Raw genomic sequence first — 24,241 nt, forward strand, 5'->3', positions numbered from 1 at the left:
TGTGTGTGTGGCAGGGGTGGGGTGGGCAGGCTGTGTGATGAACGGTGGGTGCAGACTGGGACTCTGGTCCCCCTGGCTGACCTGGGCCTGGGCGCCTGTCGCTTAAGCTTTCCCAGGCTGGCTTCCCTCAACTGCAGAGCGAGGACCACAGCCCTGCCTGCTGGGCAGACTTATTTTTCCCACAGGAAGCAGGGCCTCAGCACAAACTCGTTCCTTTGACCCTGGTCAACCCCTGCCCATCAACCTGATTGCCCTGATGCAACACTGATCTCCCACAGAGCCTTGCAGCCCACAGGCCCCATGTAGGGAGGCCCCCTGCACCTGTGGGAGCACTTCCACCTACTGAGTGCATCACAGCCCAGCACACGCCCAGGCAGGAAGGGCCTCCACACCTCCCTGTGGCCCTTGCCAGCTGCACACAGCGGCCAGTGCTTGTGTGCAGTGACGACATGGGCTCAGAGATGGCTGTGAAGTTCTCTTTCAGGAGCACCGAGCAGCAAAGCTGTGAGCTTGTCACTTGTCTGGGAGTTTCCAGTCAGTGCGGCAGCTGTCACCGAGTCTCTGCTCCTTGTGGGAAGGCCAGGACCTGGGGTGGGGCCAGGACATGGAGAGTCCTTGTGCCCCAGCCATCAGGAGGCAAAGGGAGCCCAGGGTGCAGGCGAACACTGTCCATTCAAGATCGTCACACAAGGAGAACACGGCTGATTTCTCCAGGCCAAGACTTCGGTATTGAACATGGGAGCATCCCAGGCTAGGGCGGTGCAGTCAGCGCCACGGCCGTGAGGGGAGCCTCAGAGCTCCACAGTGCTCTGTGCTGCTGACCTGGGGCGCCCGGCACGTCAGGGAAATTACAGCCAATTTCCACTTGGGATAGTTCTCACTTAGGATGGGTTCATCAGACTGTAGTCTGTATAAGCCCCGCCCACCCCAAGTGCCCTCCACCCAGAACTACACCCCCTCCTGGGCACAGGACCAGGAGGCCAGGTGTTGCTACCTTACTGCTAACAGCCAGGGCACTGGCAAAAGGAATGTCCAAGAAAGTTTGAGCAATTAAGTGCACCTAAATCCAGTATGCTAGGGAACACACGGGAATACACGGCTGCAGCCACGGTGTGTGGGAACAGTATCCACAGTCACCACACACGGGAACGCATGTCCACAGTCACCACACACGGGAACACACGTCCACAGTCACCACGCATGGGAACGCACGTCCACAGCCACCACACACGGGAACGCACGTCCACAGTCACCACGCTCGGGAACGCACGTCCACAGCTACCACGCTCAGGAACACACGTCCACAGTCACCACACACGGGAACGCACGTCCACAGTCACCACGCTCGGGAACGCACGTCCACAGCTACCACGCTCAGGAACACACGTCCACAGTCACCACACACGGGAACGCACGTCCACAGTCACCACACACGGGAACGCACGTCCACAGTCACCACGCTCGGGAACGCACGTCCACAGTCACCACACACGGGAACGCACGTCCACAGTCACCACACACGGGAACGCACGTCCACAGTCACCACACACGGGAACGCACGTCCACAGCCACCACGCTCGGGAACGCACGTCCACAGTCACCACGCTCGGGAACGCACGTCCACAGTCACCACACATGGGAACGCACGTCCACAGCCACCACACATGGGAACGCACGTCCACAGTCACCACACACGGGAACGCACGCCCACAGCCACCACACACGGGAACGCACGTCCACAGCCACCACACACGGGAACGCACGTCCACAGCCACCACACATGGGAACGCACGTCCAGTCACCACGCTCGGGAACGCACGTCCACAGTCACCACACGGGAACGCACGTCCACAGCCACCACACGGGAACGCACGTCCACAGCCACCACACATGGGAACGCACGTCCACAGCCACCACGCTCGGGAACGCACGTCCACAGCCACCACACATGGGAACGCACGTCCACAGTCACCACACGGGAACGCACGTCCACAGCCACCACGCTCGGGAACGCACGTCCACAGTCACCACGCTCGGGAACGCACGTCCACAGTCACCACATGGGAACGCACGTCCACAGTCACCACATGGGAACGCACGTCCACAGCCACCACACATGGGAACGCACGTCCACAGCCACCACACATGGGAACGCACGTCCACAGCCACCACGCTCGGGAACGCACGTCCACAGCCACCACACGGGAACGCACGTCCACAGCCACCACGCTCGGGAACGCACGTCCACAGCCACCACGCTCGGGAACGCACGTCCACAGTCACCACGCTTGGGAACGCACGTCCACAGCCACCACGCTCGGGAACGCACGTCCACAGCCACCACGCTCGGGAACGCACGTCCACAGTCACCACGCTCGGGAACGCACGTCCACAGCCACCACACGGGAACGCACGTCCACAGCCACCACACACGGGAACGCACGTCCACAGTCACCACACATGGGAACGCACGTCCACAGCCACCACACGGGAACGCACGTCCACAGTCACCACGCTCGGGAACGCACGTCCACAGCCACCACGCTCGGGAACGCACGTCCACAGCCACCGTGCAGGGGATCCGCGTCCAGGGCCTGCTGCTCCACCACCCAGCTCGGTTAACTAGCTGGCACCAAGCTTCTTACTCGGTTAACTAGCTGGCACCAAGCTTCTTACACTGCTGAGAGCTGCCTCGACCACAGCTACACATTCTGTGTAGAAAGGATTCCATCTACGAACGTTTCCTTTTCAGTGGCAACACTCCATGCTTGCTCATCAAAACACTGTGATCTGGGCTCCAACTCCCGATCAGCAAGAAACGCCTCCTATGAGAGAACACGTGTTGTTGCAGCTCCAAGCACACACAAAACAGACCACATACACACAGAGGTTTGGCATAATCCTTCCATAGTTACAGTTGTTCACACACCTTTTCATCTAAGTACTGCGAGAAAAGTAGACATGTCTCCTTCCAAGCTAACTGGGGACTTGTAACGAGGGGTGGGGCCCCCAGGACCTTGCTTCTGGGAGCCTCACGCATTTCCATCTTTAAAATGAGAGTATCATCATCTCGGATTCTGTTAGCTGTCAGGCTGGATAAAACTTTATCAGCGCCAGTACAATGTACACATTGTAACTGTCAAATGCTGCAAGGATGAGGGAGGGGGTACAAACTGGCATTGCCATGTCCAGTTCTGGCTTAGAGTTTCTTCTCTTGGATTTTGGTCCACAAGGAATTCTTCAGGCCACCAGAGAGACACAGCTTTTATCACCGACCGATTCAGGGAGCATGAGGCTGCCTCTCACGGCAGAAGCACGGCCTCCTCACTCGGACCACGTCTACAGCCCTTTCACTTCAGCAGAGAAACTGCTGGTGCACCTGCTTCTCTCGTTTGCCACAGACGCTCAGGTTTGCACTTGGCTGTTGAAAGTTTCAATCCTCATGCAGCCAAAATGAATCATTTGTGAAGTGTGGAGGCTCTCACCACTTCCAAATTCCCAAAGTGTGGCACAGCCCCGGGAGCCCCCCCAGAAGCAGGAACCACTGAGAACCTTCTGTCCAAAGTACCTGGTTCTGCCTGGGTCACAACCACAGCCCTGCAATCCTGAAGAGCACCTACACACTCACCCTACTGCACCAGATCCCCAGCTCTAGCACAAGCCACGAGAGCAGGCTTCAGGGCTGTGCCACGTGGGTTAACTGGCAAACATTTTCATGCACAAATATGTTAGGGAGGTGCAGGTTAAACAGACAGCTTATCTCCTGTGTGGGTTTCCTGTGCTTTTTGCATATGCCTGGGTGCCCAGAAGGTCTTGGGATGGTGGCAGGGGGGCAGACAGGAACGCGGGGGACAGAGTTTAGCAAACCCTGAGCAACAAAAATCATTCCTGAGTGTGTCCATTAGGACACGTGCTCCTCAGAACACATGATGGACAAAGCTGCTCAAATTCTTTTTGATTTTTCAATCCCTGCTGTCTGAAACCCAAACTCAGAAGCAACGTGAGAAGGAAGTCAGCCTGGTGATGCCTACTGCGCGGCCCCACGGCAGGTACTTTTACGAAGCTCCAAGCTGAGTTGTTTTTCTCTCCATTACACAGATGGGGTGAACGAGGCCTGAGGGAGCCAGCATTTTTGCCCCCAAGAAAAGGACAATTACAAGAGCTGTGGCCCAGGTCCCGGGGTTACAAGTGACCTGAAGTCTGGGCAAGGTGGATGCCCTGTGACCCAGGAAACCCTGGTGGGGGCGCCCTCCCCCTCGCCATCCCCCAGCACACAGGTGCTTCCTTCTGGTCACGCCGCCCTGCACTGCACACAAGAGGTGAGCTATTTTCAACACTTTAATTTGTAATAAATTGTTTTGGGGAAAATGAAATAAAACCCCCGCCGTGGTCTCTGTTCCTGGGTGTTCCGGGCAAGGCTTCTCTGAGAGAACAGGGTTCACTTCCTCCTATTGCATCCCCCGACATAAATACAGCAAATACAGCTTTAAGTCTGAACTAGACATGCTGGCTGATTTTGACTCTGGTTCTCTCGAAGTAGAAACCCCAAACAACAACAAAATAAAAGTCTTGGCCAAAAGGCCAGGAAGAATCACCTGATTAAAGGGGCCTGGATGAACCAGGGCCTTGTGGCAGCAGGCAGGGCACCACGTGGACAACACAGGGCACCATGTGGACAGCACAGGGCACCATTGGACAGCATAGGGCACCACATGGACAACACAGGGTACCATGTGGACAGCATAGGGCACCACGTACACAGCACAGGGCACCACGAGGACAGCACAGGACACCATTGAACAGCATAGGGCACCACATGGACAACACAGGGTACCATGTGGACAGCACAGGGCACCATTGGACAGCATAGGGCACTACATGGACAGCACTGGGCACCACATACACAACACAGGGCACCACGAGGACAGCACAGGACACTGCATGGACAGCACAGGGCACCACTGGACAGCATAGGGCACTACATGGACAGCACTAGGCACCATGTACACAGCACAGGACACCGCATGGACAGAACAGGGCACCATAACACAGGGCGCTACATGGACAGCAGACTCCTGAATGTGCTTTCCCAGATGGGGAGCCAGGTACCTCGTGGAGCCCAGAGCCGTGCCTTCTGGGGCAGGTGACTGTCGCAAGCTGTGTCATGTCTTCCCTGCTCCCCACCCCACCTCATCCTCTAGAAATGGAGACGAGTCCCGCTCCTGGCAGTGACCACAGGGAGCTCGGCCTCTCCTCTCCCTCCAGCCCCTCCCTCCCCCAGCCTTCCTCATCTCACAAAAATGCCAGAGCAGTGTCCTCTCGTCCCTGCAGGGCGAGGCTACCTTCTTGGGGTTTTAACAAGGCACGTTTCTTGGGTGCCAAGTTCAGTACCAAGATCAATCCCCTTCAAGGCACAAGTCATTACTGATCAGCTGTGAAGAGTCCTGCGCTAAACCAGGTGCTCAGGGGCTGGGGGCAAGCCGGAAGGAAGTCTGAGTCTGGCGCAAGGGGAAATCGGAGCACACGACTGCGACGTCTGCGGCTCCGTCTCCTCCCCTCGCGAGCAGAGGCGCCAGCACCCACCTGTGCTGAGCCTGCTGCCTAGCAGACCGCAGGGCAGGAGTGGGACAAGGCTGGCAAACGCCAGCGAGACGGATGGACACAGGGAGAGCCCAGGGCGGGCAAGACCGCGTGGGAGGCAGGCTTGGGTCCGGACCTTTGGAAGAAACACAGGCCAGCTGCCCCTGCAGCCACGGTGACAGCAGTCGGCACAGGAGCCGCGATTCTGTCGCTGCGTGGTTTGCCTTTCCTGTGCCTTTTTGAAATGGAAAGTGTGGTATTTTTGTTTTCAGCTTCACTGAGGTGCAACTGACAAAAACGTTCAGATTTAAGACGCGCAGCTTGGATACGTGTGTGAACAGTGGAACGGTTACCACCGCTGAGTTCACACAGCACCCATCGTCCCCTCCCAGTGACTTGGGTGAGATCCACCCCTACAGCAAACGTCCTGTCCACACCGTCCACACCCCAGCCTCACCACCACCTCCGCAGAACTTACACCCCCTGCAGGACCAGCACCTGCCCAGGTCCCTGCTAATCCCACCCCACCTCCGTGACAACAAGCAACTTACTCCCCACCCGCCTTCCTGGGCTGGGGACAAAAACCAACTCAATGGAAGGAGATGAATGAAAAGTGATCCCTGTTAAATATAAGAGTAGGAATAAGAGAGAGAAGAGATGTACAATTTGGGACATGCTCAATCGGACTTGCCCCAAATGGTAGAGTTAGAAATGAGCCAGGGGATTCCAATACAATCCCATCAAGGTGGCATGTACCAATGCCATCTCACTAGACCAAGTGATCAATTTCAGTTCATAATTGATCATAATGATAAGACTAAGAGTCAAAGGGTTCACACAAACAAGACTAGTGTCTGCTAATACTAACTGATAGAATAAAAAAGGGAGAGAACGATCCAACATGGGAAGCAGGATACACAGCAGACTCACAGAATGGCAGTTGTCCTAAGCAGCACTCTGGCCTCAGAATCAGCCCTTAAGGCATTCGGATCTGGCTGAAAAGCCCATGAGAGTATTTTCCGATGGATAAAATCTGGGGTCTGAGTTAAGTCCAACCCTGAAACATCCTGAGACACAGTTTCCTGTAACCATGGGGAACACAGCATGTGTCCCCAAGTGGACACTGGCTGCATCTGCAGGAAGTTGAAACCCGATTTCCAGATGAAGCTCTTCCCGCTCAGCACGGAAGCAGGGGAAGATGACACTGAGCACTGGACACGCCAGACGGACACACTTGCTGGGTTAGCACTGCTGCAGGCCCCAGATCAAATGTCATGCAGGCTCCAGATTAAATGTCAAGTGAGACGAGGGGAGCCCCTCCGTCCAGTGTGGAGAACATGCTGTGGCAAGCTTCCCCAGCATGCCACTGCCTTCCTAACTCTGCAACTCCCTGCTTTTGCAGCCCAACCAACCGCCCCGGAGGCGTCCACTGCGGAAGCCTGCCTGACTCACGGGAACCCCTCCCCTGTCCGAGGGAGAGCCCCTACACGGAAACTCCACCACCCAGCGATAGTCAGTCCCAGGGTGTTCCGGGTGTGCCCCGGAGTGACAGCCAGCACCCAGCACCGTGCGGGACGCGTGCTTTATCCACAGGGACCAACCAGCGTGCAGAAGATGCACTGGCACTGAGCGATGGTCGTCATCTGCTCCACGGGGTACTCGCCGAGGCAGAGCTTGCACGACACCAGCGGGTCGAGGGCCAGCTCCCAGGTGGGCCGGTACCTTGCTGTGGTCATCGCAGAGCAGTCTGAAATGAGAGAGGCACACAGGTCAGACCCCTCACCCAAAACCTTCACCAAACCACGCAGGGCTTGGCCCGAGGAGGGGTCCTCCGAGAAGGGCTACGCAGGGTCCCTGATTGGTCTGTGGCAGTTCCTGTACGCTTCGGGTGGAAACTTGCATATCCGTGCTCCAAACGGCAAACAGCCCACCCAGTGCCGCTTTCTCAGCTCCACCCTCCCAACCCACACTCAGTAAGATGCTCCCACCACCAAGCCACACAGCCCAGCACTGCATAGAGAAACTTTGTTAAGAGTAATCGCTTGTGCTTGTTGAGGTACCTGTTGTCTTTCAAAAGTTAGTGTTCTGGGCCGGCGCCATGGCTCACTAGGCTAATCCTCCTCCTGCGGTGCCGGCACACCGGGTTCTAGTCCCGGTCGGGGCGCCGGATTTAGTCCCAGCTGCCCCTCTTCCAGTCCAGCTCTCTGCTGTGGCCCGGGAGGGCAGTGGAGATGGCCCAGGTCCTTGGGCCCTGCACCCGCATGGGAGACCAGGAGGAAGCACCTGGCTCCTGGCTTTGGATCGGTGCAGCACGCTGGCCACAACGCACCAGCCATAGCGGCCACTTGGGGGGTAAACCAACAGAAGGAAGACCTTTCTCTCTGTCTCTCTCTCACTGTCTAACTCTGCCTGTCAAAAAAAGAGTTAGCGTTCTCTATTTTTGGATGGGAACATTCCCGGGACCCCAGCAAGCAAAGCCCTCCTCCCCAGTCCTCTGTGGCCTCCCCATGGAATGCACCTGCCACAGCAGGTTTCTGTCCGTGGCCCAAGGTTCCCTCTGCCTCCACAATCAGTTCACACACCAGGGCCTCGCGAGCCTGCAAATTTTCTAGAACATAAGCTTCAGGAAGGCAACAGCCTTTTCCAGATGCATCCTCTTGGGGGGGAGTGTGGGGGGACTCCAGCAGGGCCTGGTGCTTGGTGAAGCTTCAGTGAACAAGGCAAGGGCCCTCCCTCGCTTCCAATCCTCCTAGAACGTCCCCTTACGTCCCAGCCCGGCTATGGCTGGGGCTCCTCTGGCCCAGGTACTTCCTAGGGCTACACCGGTCACACTGCATTACCCCTGCTGGCCTCCGATCTGTTCAGCCAGGGAGCGTGGCAGACAGGGCCAGGGTGAATCCTCAGTTCTTAGTCTGGCATCTGGCACACAGGGCCGCCCGACCCCTGCCTGTGGCCTGCACACACAAATCCTCGCATTTGTGGTGCTAAGTCCTCAAGCTGAGCCCCGGCACTTGAGCTAAGCTTCCAGGGCCTGCAGCAAGAGCGTGTGTGTTTTCTGATTCCAGCAGCCCTGCGCTCTGAGCCCACGCATCCCAAACGCTGAACAGAGTACGGCTCAGGTGAAATCACGGGTAAGACTGCCACATGCACACTTGCTACTTGCCGGCCAATCTCAAGATCCAAACTGACAGGGCCAGTGTGGCGCCCTTCCCTTCTGCACTTGCTCTATGAACTGAGGAACGGGACAGCTTCAGATGGCAAGAGATACTTTCATTCCCTGCCAGTCCAAGAGGCCAAAAACACAAGAGGATTTTTCCTATTTCCAGCAGAGAGTTGCACACATGGCGGCAAAGACAGACCCCGTGGAGGACAGGGAAAGCAGAACCAGGCAACTGATGACCAGCACGCCAGGCGCTCAGGACTTGGGGGGCTCAGAGATGAGAGACCGCTGCCCACCCACACGCCACCACACTGAGTTCAGGAACATTCTACACGGAGAAGAAGCTGACATAATAAACGGCAGAGTCTGCCCAGTGCTAGATCAGGCACCTGACACATATATAAACAGGCCTGTGGGCAGGGGTCCCGACAGAGTCTGATGGAGGAGGCACGGCTTGAGTTTTTGGGGAGGAAATGCTTCACATGGAGCAAGGGAAGTCGGCATCAAAACAAGAGCAAGAAATGCCCTGGTGCCTCTCACCAGACGACAGGCAGGGTGCAGACACGACACAGGCAGGAACCCTGTGCCTGCCTCGGGCAGAACCACACCTCCAAAACACCTCCATGCATAGGAGCGTGGTGCACAGGTACTGAAGCGCTGCCAGCCTCAGTCTGTGCATCTGTATGTTGGGGTTGATGATCCCGGCAGAGGGCTTTCCCCATGCTGCGCTGCCTTGTTCAGCCATGGATGCCCAGTCTGGGAGAGAGCCTGCTGTTGCCACACTGCCGGGTCAAGGGGATACCACGCCTTTTCTGTTCTAATCTAGATCCTTCTCAGGTGGTATCAGCAAGAGCTCGCTGGGTGTCCCTAGCACACGTTCAGTTAGGAGACCTCGCTGGCTGAATTCCATGCAGGGAACCCCAGTAGGGAGAAGGTACCTGTGACTCGGAAGGAGGAACCTGCGGGACCCCGAGCACTCACTCACAGAGCAGATAAGACATGAGGTCACAGGGGAGGGGAGGAGACCTGAGCACAGGCGCTCAGGCAGGAGGCAGGCCTGTGGGCACCCTGGGACGTGCACAAGACGAGGACAGCGCAGTGGCCAGCAGCCTCCTCCCAGGAGCGCCGGGTCTGATACAAGCACATGTCCACTGTCACCAAAGTTATCTTGGATTCGAATCCCACTGACTGGGGACTCTGCAGCCGTCCAGATAACATAAAGGAGCATGATCACTTGACCCGAAGCTGACGGATCCAAAAGAAACAGGACCCGAGCGTCACTCTGCTCTGTGGGGACCTGGGGACCTGGGGCCTGTCACCTCCCCGAGGCCGTCTCCTGCACCATGAATGGATAATGCATCGAACATCCTGGAGGGATCTCAGGGCTCGGGCACCATGTTTTTTTCTGTATGCTGCTCTCTCCGCTTCCACCCTTGGAGTTTCTTTTTCCCCAAGCCCAAGGCCTGGAGTTCACTGCACGAGGTGGCCCTGCAGGACCACAAGCCCTGCCTGATGCTGCCAGGCGTGGGCAGGCCTCCAGGATCGGGCGAGCAGGGAGCTGCTTCCCTGGGGGCGGGGGCGGGGTGGCCGTGGCGGCTCTGGCCTGGAGCCTGGAGCCTGGTGGGTGGGCTGTGGGCGATGTTGCAGAGGCTCCGGGTCCGGACTCTGTGAGGCATCAGGCTGAACTGTCAGGGCCAAGAACCTTGGGTTCAAATGCTTGCTCTGCTGCAGGATTTTGTGATGTGGGAGAAGCCACCCCTCTGAATGTAAGCTTGTCCCTCACCTCCGTGCAGACTTGTCAAGAACGAGAAGTCCCTCGAGTGCAATAAGGCCCCTGGGACAGGGGCCATCACCACATGTCGGGCTCAAGAACAGACATGAACTTGCAGAGGTCAGCATGAGGAGAGCAGCTGAGAGCAGAGAAACACCCCATACGAAGCTCCACCGTAACTGAAGTTGGTGGAGGAGGCCAGCACCGAGGCCTGTACCCAGAACACATCACAGGGCGGCAGAACCCCAGAGCCTAACCTCTTCCCCACGGGGGCCTGGGATCCCCCAGCCCACACTCACCGTGAGACCTGGACCACGGGACTCAGGTGACAGCTCCCTACCCCTTGGCCCAGCAGGGCCTCCGTCCCCGGCGGCTGCCCTGCACCCTCTCGCCTGTTCCCAAGGCGGCTCTGAGGGAGGCTCCTTTTCCTGTTTACGGCCCCTGCCCCGACCCCTGGCACAGAGCAGAGGGCTCGCTCTGACTTCCTCTCTTCCTGGACCACGGTTTCTGGGGTCCCCAGACAATACGGGTGCCCAACGCCCTGGGCACGAGCCAGCCCGCAGCCCTCAGCTCGGCTCTGACTGCGTGAGCCAGGCTGCAATGGGGTCCCAGCCCCGGCCCCGGCCCCGGCCCCACATCAGCCTTCTTCCACCTCTGCAGCACACGGGGTCTGCGCTGCACTCCAAGTCCGGATTTCACACGCGCGCACACGAAAAGCCACCTATTGTCTAACTCCGCCAGGGGCTTCCCTCCACACAGGATGGCCTCAACAAGACTCCACAAACGCCAAGCAGCTGCACACTTGTGGCGGAATTTGCTAAGAGAATCACAATGCACAATGGAAGAAACAACGGCCTTTGTTTTCGCCGATGCGAATGTCAAGTCATGTGGAAGGACAAATTATGTGAAGGACATCTGGGCAATTGTAAGTATTATTCAATTTGAGCAACTCAAAATATTTGTGAGGCAAGTGACTGTTGATTGTGTGCGGGGTGAGCGTGATGATTCAGGTGGTTCTGGGACAATCAGGCCTGCGCCATCCCACCTCAGGACACAAGGGAATAGCCGCCGGGGGTCTCCCTCCTTCCCCCCACCCCACTTTGCCCTCAAAGCAGAGCAGCTCCTAGCCAGCCCCTGTCTGCCTCTTCCTCACCACCTCCTCCAGCAACCCTGCCAACCCTCCATGTTCCTCTTCTCCAGCACCCCCCGCCCCCGGGCCACTTCCCCGAGTCTCTGCTGTGTGCAGCCCACTGAATGCACCATTCTTGGCGACACCAAGGTGAGTGCCACTGGCCGGGACCCTGCACAGTCACTTTTACTCAATCTCACCACCGTCTGGGTGAGCAAGGCCTCCAAGTCGACCACATGTGTGTGTCTGCCTACCTCCTGGCCAGCGTCGGTCTCACAGATAATCCAAAGTGAGAACAAACACACGTACGTGCTTCCACTCGGGAAAGGGGGAGGGGAGAGGCACTGAGTTCCTCACTTCCACATTCGTCATTTATCTGCACAACACCACCAGGACTCAGCTGGTGGGGTGGGAGGTGGCAGACAGGCCACAGGGCTTGTGCTAACAGAGCAGAGCTGGAGATACACGGATGAGCTCAAGGGCAGCCTAATATGCACACACGTGGCTGCGTGGAACTCTGGACATCCATACACACTGGGTAGCAGTCAGCATAGACCCTGGTTAGGACACAGGAGCGTATACTGGTTAGTGCATGTGGTTACGACATAGGAGTGTACACTGGTTAGGACACAGGGGCACGCAGTGGTTACGACACAGGAGTGTACACTGGTTAGGACACAGGAGCGTATACTGGTTAGTGCATGTGGTTACAACACAGGAGTGTACACTGGTTAGGACACAGGGGCACGCAGTGGTTACGACACAGGGGTGTACACAGTGGTTACCTCACAGGAGTGCACACTGGTTAGTACACGGTAGTTACTACACAGCAGCACACACTGGTTAGGACACAGGAGCACACACTGGTTAGGACACAGGCACGCAGTGGTTAGGACACAGGAGTGTACACAGTGGTTATTACACAGGGGTGTACACAGTGGTTAGTACACAGTGGTTACCTCACAGGAGTGCACACTGGTTAGTACATGGTAGTTACTACACAGGCGCACACACTGGTTAGGACACAGGCGCACACACTGGTTAGGACACAGGGGTGTACACAGTGGTTACCTCACAGGAGTGTACACTGGTTAGGACACAGTAGTTACTACACAGGCACACACACTGGTTAGGACACAGGAGCACACACTGGTTAGGACACAGGCGCACACACTGGTTAGGACACAGGCGCACACTGGGTGGCAGACGGCGTACACACTGGTTAGCAGACTTCCACACGCCTCCTGGCTCCATCAGCTGAGAAGTGACGCACAGGTTCCACCAAACACTGAACCTGCAGATCTCGGTTTCTGATAGAGTGCTCCAGCACGAAATCAGTGTTAACTGGACAAGGATGATTCGAGGACTGTGGCAGGAAGCCTTCAGGATGAGCTGGGATACCCTGGAGAAACACAGGGCACGGAAGCGGCCAAAGCAACAACACTGACGGTGTCTAAGCGACACAGGAGGCCGCTGAGAGAGCCCCGAACACTGCTGCCGAGGAGCTCTGAGCAGCGACGTAATGTGGACCGCAGCCCAAGTGCAGCACAGACCTCACGAGCCCACGCCGAAATCAGAGGAGCCCGAACAACAACCTGAAGAGGAGACACCCCCCTGTCTCTAGCCCCCTCACTCGCTATCCCTCTCTCTCTCTCTCCCTCTCTCTGTCTCCATCTCTCCCTTTCTCTCTGTCTCCCCCTCTCTCCCTCTCCCCCTCTCCCTCTCTCTCTCTGTCTCCCTGTCTCTCCCTTTCTCTCTCTCTCTCTGTCTCTCCCTCTCTGTCTGTCCCTCTCACCCTCTCTGTCTCTCCCTCTGTCTCTCTGTCTCTCCCCGTCTCTGTCTCTCACTCTCTGTCTTCTTCTCTCTCTGTCTCTCCCCGTCTCTGTCTGTCTCTCTGTCTCTCTCCCTCTCTCTCTCCTCTCTGTCTCTCCCTCTGTCTCTCCCTCTGTCTCTCTGTCTCTCCTGTGTCTCTCACTCTCTGTCTCTCTGTCTCCTTCTCTGTCTCTCCCCGTCTCTGTCTGTCTCTCTCTCCTCTCTGTCTCTCCCTCTGTCTCTCCCCGTCTCTGTCTCCTTCTCTCTCTGTCTCTCCCCATCTCTGTCTGTCTCTCTGTCTCTCTCCCTCTCTCTCTCCTCTCTGTCTCTCCCTCTGTCTCTCTGTCTCTCCCGTGTCTCTCTCTCTCCTCTCTGTCTCCTTCTCTGTCTCTCCCCGTCTCTGTCTGTCTCTCTCTCCCTCTCTCTCTCCTGTCTGTCTCTCCCTCTGTCTCTCCCTCTGTCTCTCCCTCTGTCTCTCTGTCTCTCCCGTGTCTCTCACTCTCTGTCTCTCTGTCTCCTTCTCTGTCTCTCCCGTGTCTCTCTCTCTCCTCTCTGTCTCCTTCTCTGTCTCTCCCCGTCTCTGTCTGTCTCTCTCTCCCTCTCTGTCTCCTCTCTGTCTCTTCCCACCTCCTCCCCTCAGCCCCAGCAGAGCATCTTCCAGTGAGCACTTCACAGGGCAGAGCCAGGGGAGACGGCCCGGCCAGCAGGGGGACACTGCCGGTGACTCCATGCTGCTGCCACTGCACAGCACGTGACAGAGAGGCAACCACACACACACAACCACACACACAACCTCAGAACCACACACGAGACTACACACGATCATACACATGCAGCCACACACAGCACACACACACAAATCACCCACAACCACACACAACCACATACACAACCACACACACAGAACCACACTCAATCACACACATACAACTACACACAACTACATACACAGTCACATACACAGCCACACACCGCACACATAAGCACATGCACACACAACCACACACATAAGCACATACACATACAACCAGACACACACACAGGACAGAAATCTGCCATAAACTCCCCTGGAGAAACGTCCCCTGGGCCAAGGCCTGGCCAGGCACATCTGCAGAGCTGCCCCTGTCTGTCGCAGGGCACCTCGGCTGGGAACCCGCTTGCCAACAGCGGGAGCACAGGCGTCCCTGTCTTACACCAAACCCTCCTGCCCCGGGCTAGCTCCTCGGAGTACTGACGTCACGGCCACTGGCCACAGAGGCCAGCCTAAGGGCACTTTCCTACCCCCATCCAGCAAGGCAACACCGCGGGAGTCCCCAAGGGCCTGTGCCTCCACTGCCCACTCAGACCCACATCACACGGCGGCTACCAGGAGGACGCTACAGAGGCCCAGCACCCAGTCACTGCTCCAGGGGGTCGTCCAGCTTCCCTCTAGAGAGCACTGCCTCATTCCAAGCTGGCCAGGGAGGCACGAGGAGGCCACCACCACCCCACCCCCAGCCCAGCACTGCTCTCTGACAATGAACTGATTGATGGTTTGTGGCTGTTCTCGCTGCCAGGAACACGGTGCACGCCCCTCCCATGCAGAGAGGGACGTAGAGTAGTTAGCAGAAGGGTGCAGGGCCCCCCAGGGCGAATCTGGAATCCAGCGGCCACCAGCTTCCCCACTCTGGAGCACCCCTCATCATGCTGTGTCGGGTAAAATGCACCCATGGGCGTGGGGGCTGGCGCGTCTCCTGCACCCTCACTGCCCCTTCCTATCGGTGCTTGCCCAGGATGGACACAGCCCCTGGCCAGCTCTGTGAGGGGCGCAGGGGCCGTCTTCCTTCCAGGTGCCAGCCAGACACCTCATCCCCCAGCACCGAGGCTGTGAAAGCTCTGAGTCTGGCCTTTCAGCGCCTGGAGTTAGGATGTAAGGAGATACTGGGGCAGCGAGGGAGAGCTGGGCTGCGACAGGCCCCCACGAAGACCCAGAAAGCTGGCTCTGAGGGGAGGGTGTCTGGTGCAGCGCTGAAGGTGCCCCTCGGGCGGGTGGCCCAAGTCCCACATCTGAGTGCCCGGGTTCCAGTGCCAGCACCACTGCCGATCCCAGCTTCCCATGAACGAGCACCCGCGAGGCAGGTGACGGCCCACCCATGAACGAGCACCCGCGAGGCAGGTGACGGCCCACCCATGAACGAGCACCCGCGAGGCAGGTGACGGCCCACCCATGAACAAGCACCCGCGAGGCAGGTGATGGCCCATGTAGATGGGTCCCCACCATTCACACGGGAGACCCGGATGGAGTTCTCATCTCCTGACTTCAGCCTGGCCAAGGCCCGGCTCTTGAAGTTATTTTGCTTTTAAAATAAATAGGAATGTAAATTTAAAAGTGCAAAGAGCCTGTGTTTTAACCTCAGCTCTGGGGATGTGTCCCTGCGAGCCTGAGGCTGTCACTGCACTCCCAGGGACCAGCAGCCTCACCTGCAACCTGGAGATGCTGGCCGGAGCGCCGGCTTCCAGGGTTCCAGGGACCACAGCCTCCTCCAGCCCCAGCTCCTCGCATCCACCTGAAGTCTTGAAGTGAGAGGCCTCTCCCACGTGGCAAGTAAGGAACCTCAATGTGAGAGGCTGCCCAAGGTAGCAAAGTGCTCCCAAATCCCAAAACCCTGTTCCTGCAGCTGCACTCCAGAGAACATGCCACACCTGCAGCCCGAGCTGAGCTTCCAAGCTCTGCTTTCCAGGGCCAATGCCAACCCCCACGGCCCCTCTCCGCCTCTCCTACATTTACGCACCTCTAATGCTTCCATCACCCATTATCAGATACTGAGCAAACCGGCATTAAGTCTCCGGAAAGTTCTAAGCCCTATTCTAGCTCAAGACTCAAACAGAGCCAGAGTAGCCACCCGCAGAGCACCATCCAATAATAATCAAAGCTCCTTTTCTCTAAGCCACCTGCTTTCGGAGATCTTTTCATGGTAGAAAAAGAGGCACAGAGCGACGAGTTCAAAGACCGCAGTGGAATGACCCATGCTTTCATCAGCAGGAGGCTTGGGCTGTCACTTACTGGACACACAGCCGTCGGAAAACTAAAGTAACACCTGAGGCTCCCGAACACGTGCATCGGCTTTTCTACTGCAGCAGGTCCGAAATGTCCACAGCAACTGCATTTTGCTGTAGTCTGACAGCTGGCAGGGAACAGAGTTCAGACCAGGGGACACGAAAGCAGAAGAGTCGGCCGGGAAAACCAACTCCAGGGGGATGAGAAGAGCGCGCCTGTGCTTCCAATGGGAGAGGCTGGTGGGTCCTCGCGGGGAGAACAAACCCAGTCTCGGGTTACAGTGGCACCCTTGCCTGTCAGGGCCACGTGGAGTCCCAGAGGCTGGCGACATTCAGCATCCCTAGGACCACAAAACGTGCATGCACTTGTGCACATGTGTTTTTCCAATGACCACGATGAACAAAGCACGCAGAGTGGGAACCCACCCTGCAAGCATGCATTACGCAGTGAGCCTGGGCACGCTGGAAATGTGAAGGGGAAAGGGACAGTTTATCCTGGCTTCCAGGGACTCACGATCTAGGGGAGAGAGAAACAAACACAGGCGTGGTCCTTGGGCACAGCGATTTGCACACTGAGTACCTGCGTTTCAGTCCAGACTGCTTCCTGCTAACGTGTGCTCCGGGAGGTAGCAGGTGACAGCTCAAGGACTTGGTTCCCTGCCACCCACACAGGAGACTGGGTGAGCTCCTTGGCCCTGGCTTTGGCCTGGCCCATCCCCAGCTGCTGTGGGGCATTTGGAGAGTTAACCAGCGGAAGGAAGATTTCTCTCTCTCTCTCTCTCTCTCTCTCTCTCTCTGTGCATTTCAAATAAATAAAGATTACACACCCACAAAGAAACACACGAGACAAATCTATCCAAGGTACAAGGTGTTAGCTAGCAATGTGTGAGTGGGGCGAGGGAGCCGGGGTCCTGAGTGTGGGTTGGGCTCGGATTCCCCGAGGCTTAGCGATGGCACCGATCCAGGCGAGAGACACAGCTCGAGGACAACGGTCATGCCCCACGTGTGTTTTGGAAGAACCGCGGTGAGGACACGAGGCCGGGTTGGGCACGTGTGTGGGAGAAAGGCTCACGCAAAGGCCTCTGTCCTCCACAGCAGTGGGACATCTGGCGTGGTGTCCAGGGCGTCTCCCTGCCCCCAGGCCTGCGTGGCTTTGGGAACGCCCATGGCCCCCTGCCTCAGCCTCTCCTTTCCTGTGGACGCAGTGTGGGGCACACAGGCTGCCGGCACTCAGGAAGTCCTGGCCTGAGGCCCCAGGAGAGTGGGTTAGCGGCCACGAGCCACGCACCTCCTGGCCATGTCACGGCACAGCCACCCTCCAGCACCACCGGTCCTCAGGAAGGAGGAGGAGGAGCAAGCAGGCCTGAGCTCGGTTCCCCCCAGGTTGCACAATGCTGCACGCTCCACGCTGGCTGCCGGGCTTCTGTGAATGCGGCCTGGCCCCGTGCCTCTCTCCACACAGACCCTGGGGCTTGTCTAGAGACACAACTCACAGGGACAGTGCAGGGCCCCGGAGGCACGTGCTCAGCTCCCAGGACATGACTTAAAGGCCCCCTTACCCTCGAGGAGTGTGGCCCTGACGGACCCTACCCTAACCCTTCCCGTAACTCTAACCCTAAAACCAAACCCTAACCATAACTCTAGCCCTAAAACCTAACCCTAACCATAACGAAACCCTGAGGCCTAAACCCTAACCAAACAGCTCAGGCTGGGAACCAGACGCTCAGCATCATGACCCGCCTGGGCCTTGAGTCTCGACTGCTGAAACAGCACACACAACCTGACGCTGTCACACAGAGTCGATGGCAAACATCCTTCTCTGTTGTCTCCTTCCTCCTCCTTATGTCATTTTTTTTTTTTTTTTTTTGGAAACACAGAGACACAGAGAACTCCTATTGCTGATTTATTCCCCAAATGCTTGCAATAGCTGAGACAGAGCCAGGCTGATGCCAGAGGCTAGGAACTCACTCCAGGTCTCCCGTAGGACAGCAGGGCCCCAACTACATGAGCCATAGCCTGCTGCCTCTCAGGTGCACCTGGCAGGAAGCTGCAATCGGGATTCGAGCTAGACTTGAACCCAGGTGCTCTGATATGGGATGAAGGTGTCCCAAGCAACACCATAATCACCGGGCCAAGTGCCCACCCCCAGAGCTAACTTTTAATCACGATAAACTGTCTGTGTGTGCCAGGTGGGCAGAAGCAACAGCCGGGTATCTCATGGGGCAGTGGCTGTGTTCCCCGTGAGGAACATCCGAGAATTATTCAAGGTCCTCACGTAAACACTGCTGGTTCCATTCTCTCCCTCACTGCCCAGTGACCACTGGGACCTCAGCTGGGCAGTGCCCACTTCCTGGGGTACCGAGGGCAGTTCCTTTCCTCCGGCACACGCAGGGCCATGCCAACGTGATGCCAGGCCTCCTCCGTGCTGAGAAGAGGGTCCCCCCATCACCAGCTTCAGATCAGACAACACTGCCCAGCACCGTGACACACACGCCTGTGAGTGGCTGCAATGCTTTCTGACATCTGCCTTCCTCTCTGCATTTTGCAATTCGTCATCAACACCATGGAGATGAGGAGTCAACTGGATGAACTTCATCCAATAGCCTGGGCAGTGAAGTTTAAGAAAGATCCACGATTAGGGCCCCAGGGCAGACCTAGGATCCTGACTCGAGGCTTGCAACTTCCAAAGCCCGCATTCTTCTCATACCTGAAACTGTGCCCTTATTCCATGAGTGTGGCTCGCTCACAGACGGCAGCGCCGGGCCCCCCGCATGGGGACCACTGCTCTTCTGCATGGACCAAAGAAGCTGCCCCCCTGAGAAACAAAAGCCACCGATTTCTTCAGCTTTTTTCCCACCAGAGAAGAGTGTCCTTCTCATCGGAGTCCCCCAAGTCTGGAACGAGGCTTCTGGCCTGGGGGTGGCAATGGCCGACCTTGCAGCTGGCAGGCTGCAGAGATGAACTCCACACTCAGCGTTCCCATGACGGTCACCCAAACAGCTGCTCCGCTCCCTGCGCTGACCTCACAGCCTGTCTGTCTCAGCAGCTGGGCAAACAAATCTGTGGTCTCGTCGGAGTCTCCCAGGCTCTCTCGGCAGGGAAGTCTCCATCAGCAAATCCTGGGTCAGGACAGCAGGCCACAGGCTACTGTCCAGCCCACCACAGCTCTAGCCCATCCGTTCAGAAGAGAGACCTCATGGGTACCCTTCAACCCCACAAGTACAAGTCCCACCCAGCCCCCGGCCACCATTCCGGTACGCACTCAGAAACACCCTCCAGCCTGCTTCCTGACCCCAGCTGAGGACAGCCTGGTGCAGGTGGGCTCCCGAGGAGACCCAGCAACAGAAGTGAGGTCTGCCAGATAGGAGCCCCTTCCTGCCCCTGTTTTTTCTGCAACCCTGCATCCATCCTTCCACTGGACCCCACTGTGGAACAAGGAAAAAGCAAGAGAACACTCACTCAGGATGAGCTCCGACATGGTGGCGGTGACCCACACAGGTGCAGAGAGAGAGAGAGAAGGGTGCAGGCTCACACGGCCCAGCAGCCCACCAGTGCCTGAGAGGCAGGCTTTGTGCACAGCCCCGCCCTGGGGGCGCTGAGCATAATCAAATCAACTGATGCAACCTTCCTGCAGGGAATCGGGCTACAACCTTCCGATTACTCCTGAGTAATCCCCACGGACAACCTGGGGGAGCGGCAGGAAGAGCTCCTGATGGGAATACTGGTTACAACACTAGACTGCCAAGAAGTCCAGACTTCTAGCACCATGCCCAAGCTCGGGGTGCTGCTCCCAGAGCCTGGCACGGGTCCCTGTGCTCAGAAGCACCACTCACGGGCAGGGTGGAGGCAAGGACCTCACTGCTCAGCTGCCCGTGAGGCTCTCAAGGACGTCCGGCCCCGTGGTCACTGGGGAATCCTCAGTGTAGAGTGACAGCACCAAAAGCAACAGAATCCACAATATCCAACCAGTGTCTTCCGCCTTCCTAGGTCTCCAGGACCCCTGACACACAAAGGCCAGCCAGGAAGTCACTTCCTGACTTCCCAGAAAGAAGCCCCGGAGGCCGAGCCCCTCCCCTCCCTGGGCTCCTCTCCCTGTGTCCATGCAGGTAGGTGTCCCCAGGTGACCACACCGCTGCCTGTGACACTCTTTCATCAGCCTCTCTCCACCGCTGGAAACTTCCAGCTACTCCCCAGGGACCTGGGTGAACGCCAAATCTCCCAGCTCTTCCCCAAGGCTTCTGGCCACCCTCCGTGGTCTGCTTTCACTTCCTCCCTAAACACAGACTGGGCACCGCGTATGTTGAGTTCATTTCTCCCTATTTTCTCTCTCCTGCTCTAGAGAAGTCAGTCACTGCACGGGGGTTGGGGCACTGGCTTGCTTTCCTGGCTACTGTGTCCCAAGAATGTCCAAGGTCCTCCCTGGCGTGGAGTGGCTGCCTCCTAGGAGCGGGCCATCACGTGCACCTGCCACACCTGACTCAGTGTGGGTCAGCCCCCCCCCCCAGCACAAGACGCGCCCCTAGAAGCTGCCCAGAAACAGCACCACTCTACGTCCACACGGTATCAGCAAGCTGGTACCTAATGTGCTACAGGTACAAAGTCAATATTTACCAAGGGGATGGCTGGAGAACTGCCAGTGGCGAGGTGTGATTTTCTCGGCAGTGAAATAAAAAACGCTCGTTAAACAAACCCCGAGTCACGATGTTCCACGGTGATTTGGGCCCAATGAGTTTATGGCAAAATTTTCAAGGGAATGATGGCTGTCCCCACACTTTGGTGTGAGGACCCCAAGCGGAAGTGAGCCAGCCTTCCCCTTCCGAGAGCAAGAGCTCTGGCGGCCAGCCTGCGGCCTGCCTGAGCCAGCTCCGTGACACCGGCACGTCCCTGCGCTCTCCCAACCCTGGCTTGCTCCGGTGGGGAGGCAAGGGCTCCTGATCCACCTACAAAATCTACTGACGTTTCTAGCACTGTCACCTGGCTACAGCCTCGGAGACACCCATAAACACGCGCAGCTTGTGGTAACACACCAGGAAGCAATGCTTTGGGCGGGGGCAGGCACTATCCATCCCGGGACGTGGTGCACTGTTCACTCAGGAACCTGGACATGTCTAAATGCTGTGAGCTGCAGCCACGTTCATGGGAATTCATCTACAGAGCAAAAACTGAGGGCGTGGGAAGGTTCGTCCTAAGATATTACAATTATTAAACAGCTATAAATACAGAAGTACAATATTTTCAAAGGGAGGTCAGACCGGTCACAGCGGCAACACAGAAATGTCTGCCACAGGTGGCGTTCTGCAGTATTAACCAGAGGCTTTGGGATATAACTTTGGTAGGAATGGAGTGAACATAAAACCACCTGCTCATTACGAGGCCTGCTGAAGATGAGGAAGGAGGGACACAGGGGGACACTCACACAAGATCAGTTTTGATTAGAAATAGGGGACAAGGCTGGCGCCGCAGCTCACTAGGCTAATCCTCCGCCTAGTGGCGCCGGCACACCGGGTTCTAGTCCCGGTCAGGGTGCCAGATTCTGTCCCGGTTGCCCCTCTTCCAGGCCAGCTCTCTGCTGTGGCCCGGGAGTGCAGTGGAGGATGGCCCAAGTGCTTGGGCCCTGCACCCCATGGGAGACCAGGAGAAGTACCTGGCTCCTGCCATTGGATCAGCGCGTTGCGCCGGCCGCAGCACGCCGGCCGCGGTGGCCATTGGAGGGTGAACCAACGGCAAAGGAAGACCTTTCTCTCTGTCTCTCTCTCTCACTGTCCACTCTGCCTGTCAAAAAAAAAAAAAAAAAAAAAAGAAAAAAGAAAGAAAGAAAGAAAGAAAGAAATAGGGGACAGCATTTTTCTTCCTGTGATCTCTCTCTCTCTCTCACACACACACACACACACACACACACATTTCAAAAAACCCTGCAAAGCCAAAAAAAAAAAGTCAAAATAAGTAGAAAAAGTTGGGGGAAAAGCTGTGTAACTTATCCCAGATAAAGTCCCTCTCCTTCCTACACACAGAGCAGTGAGAAGTTGAAGAGCAGCAGTTTAACAGAAAAAGATCCAGGAACAAGACAGGGCTGGCAGGGAAGGGAAAGCCGACGTCCCTGACTGTACACACCCCCAAGGAGGAGTGCAAGTCACCTCGGCCAAGATGCCCCCCTGGACCCGTGCAGCCGCAGGGACAGTCGCTCGGCACACCACGCTGCCGGCCCAGCTGCTGGCCCTCAGTCACCCACACCAGAGTTCACAAGCACACAACACTCAAAACCCACCAGCGTTTTACCTACTTGTTGCTGACCTGGTGATCCCATTTCTAGGCACGCGACCAACATACAAGGTTAGTCATTGCAGGCTTTCGATCTGGAAGCAACTCAAGTAGGGAGCTGGGGAAACAAACCCAGGCACGCCAGCAGAGGGGAGTTCTGTGCTGCTTCTGCAGCCACACCAAAGGCCCAGACGACCAGCGAGTGCAGAGAGAGACAGCACACAGTGGGGCGGGCCACGCACGGGCTTGGCACCATCTGCACTTCTCTGTATTCGCAGGCACACACACCAGCTGAGTGGGCGAGGCACCCACCTGCACTGCCTGGAAGTGGGGAGGCCTGGGCAGCAGAGAGAACAGACAGCCACAGACCACAGACGCCAACGGCTTCTCAATGCACACCTTTAAGGGAGCCTGAGAAACACACGCCATTCAGAAATTACAACTATTTTAATGAAGTAAGTGTGGACGGGTGGTCTCTAAATCCTCTTCCGATCTGATTCCCCCCGAGGAACCAGGCCCACTCGCCTGCACCCCGCCTGCCCACGTGAAGTTAGGAGATGTGCGTCAGTACTGGGAAAACCACGAAAATGCTCCAAATGACATTTTCACGCACATTTTCTTCTCTGGGCCAACTCAGCATTCCAAAAATGCCAATGTATACGCGATCTCCTATTTGCCAATTCCCAATTTAAAATCTGAAGTTTATCTTATTGTCAAAAGGCGCCACATCCCTGACTCAGCTGCCGTGGGAGCTAAGGTGCTAGACAAGTGCCAGTCGGCTCACAGGGTACAACTGTCACCGTCGCCGTGCCTACCTTCAGAGGAGGGGTTTGCTTTTCCCATAAGGGAAGAAAAGAGATGTGAGTTCAAATGAAAACTAACACCAGTTCATAAGCATTAAGACCTTACTGGGTACTCAACCTCACTGCCCTTATTCTTACAATAGCTTGGCGAGATAGGCTATATCCCCCAGTGGGGACAAGGGAGCAGGGCACAGAGAGGCTGGGGAGCCTGCTGAGGGTCCCACGGTCCCAGGGGTGTGGCCTGTGCAGGCTGCGTCCAGTCCCATCTGCTCCCACACACCCGTATGTCTAACGGCTTCCTGAAAGGAAGTGAGAAGGCACAGAGCAGCACCTGTCACGGGGCAGACACAGCCTGGCCAACAACGCGCAGTCTCACGCTGGCACGGCTGCTCTTCCGTCTGAACAGGTCTCAGACCCGAGGAGCAGGCGCAAGAGTAAGCAGTCACCACCCCATTCTGCAGATGTCAAACTGTGCAACCAGCAAACGGCCAACCTAAGATCCACGCGTGCGTACAAGCCACGACCCCAAAACCACCAACTCCAGAAATGTGCACTTCGTGGCCACACCCTTCCTTCCACCGATGGACAGCCTGTGACCCGACTCAGGAGCAGCACAGGCCAGGGGGCCCCGCGTGCGGTGGGTCCCGGGCAGCAACTCCTCCGCTCCGAGCTGTTGGCACAGAAGCAGCCAG

The 24,241-nt window shown here is 57.1% G+C and overlaps 1 protein-coding gene across 7 annotated transcripts in view; it reads right to left on the reverse strand.

The window, feature by feature from the left end:
- RNF144A (ring finger protein 144A) overlaps positions 1–24,241 on the reverse strand; it is a 113,206-nt gene that overhangs the window by 31,903 nt on the left and 57,062 nt on the right. For 5 of the 7 annotated variants that reach the window (XM_070069757.2, XM_070069755.2, XM_051833292.3 and 2 more), the window contains one exon: positions 7,182–7,327. In XM_070069757.2, coding sequence (XP_069925858.2) covers positions 7,182–7,316 — 135 coding nt within the window. In that variant the 5' untranslated portion in view covers positions 7,317–7,327. Of the gene's footprint in view, positions 1–7,181; positions 7,328–22,768; positions 22,908–24,241 lie in introns of those variants that run through there. The other 2 variants (XM_089327855.1, XM_089327853.1) reach the window with 2 other exon arrangements.

The sequence above is a fragment of the Oryctolagus cuniculus genome, chromosome 2, assembly GCF_051225735.1.
Source record: "Oryctolagus cuniculus isolate XC-2025 breed Fujian yellow rabbit chromosome 2, ASM5122573v1, whole genome shotgun sequence".
Lineage (NCBI taxonomy): Eukaryota > Metazoa > Chordata > Mammalia > Lagomorpha > Leporidae > Oryctolagus > Oryctolagus cuniculus.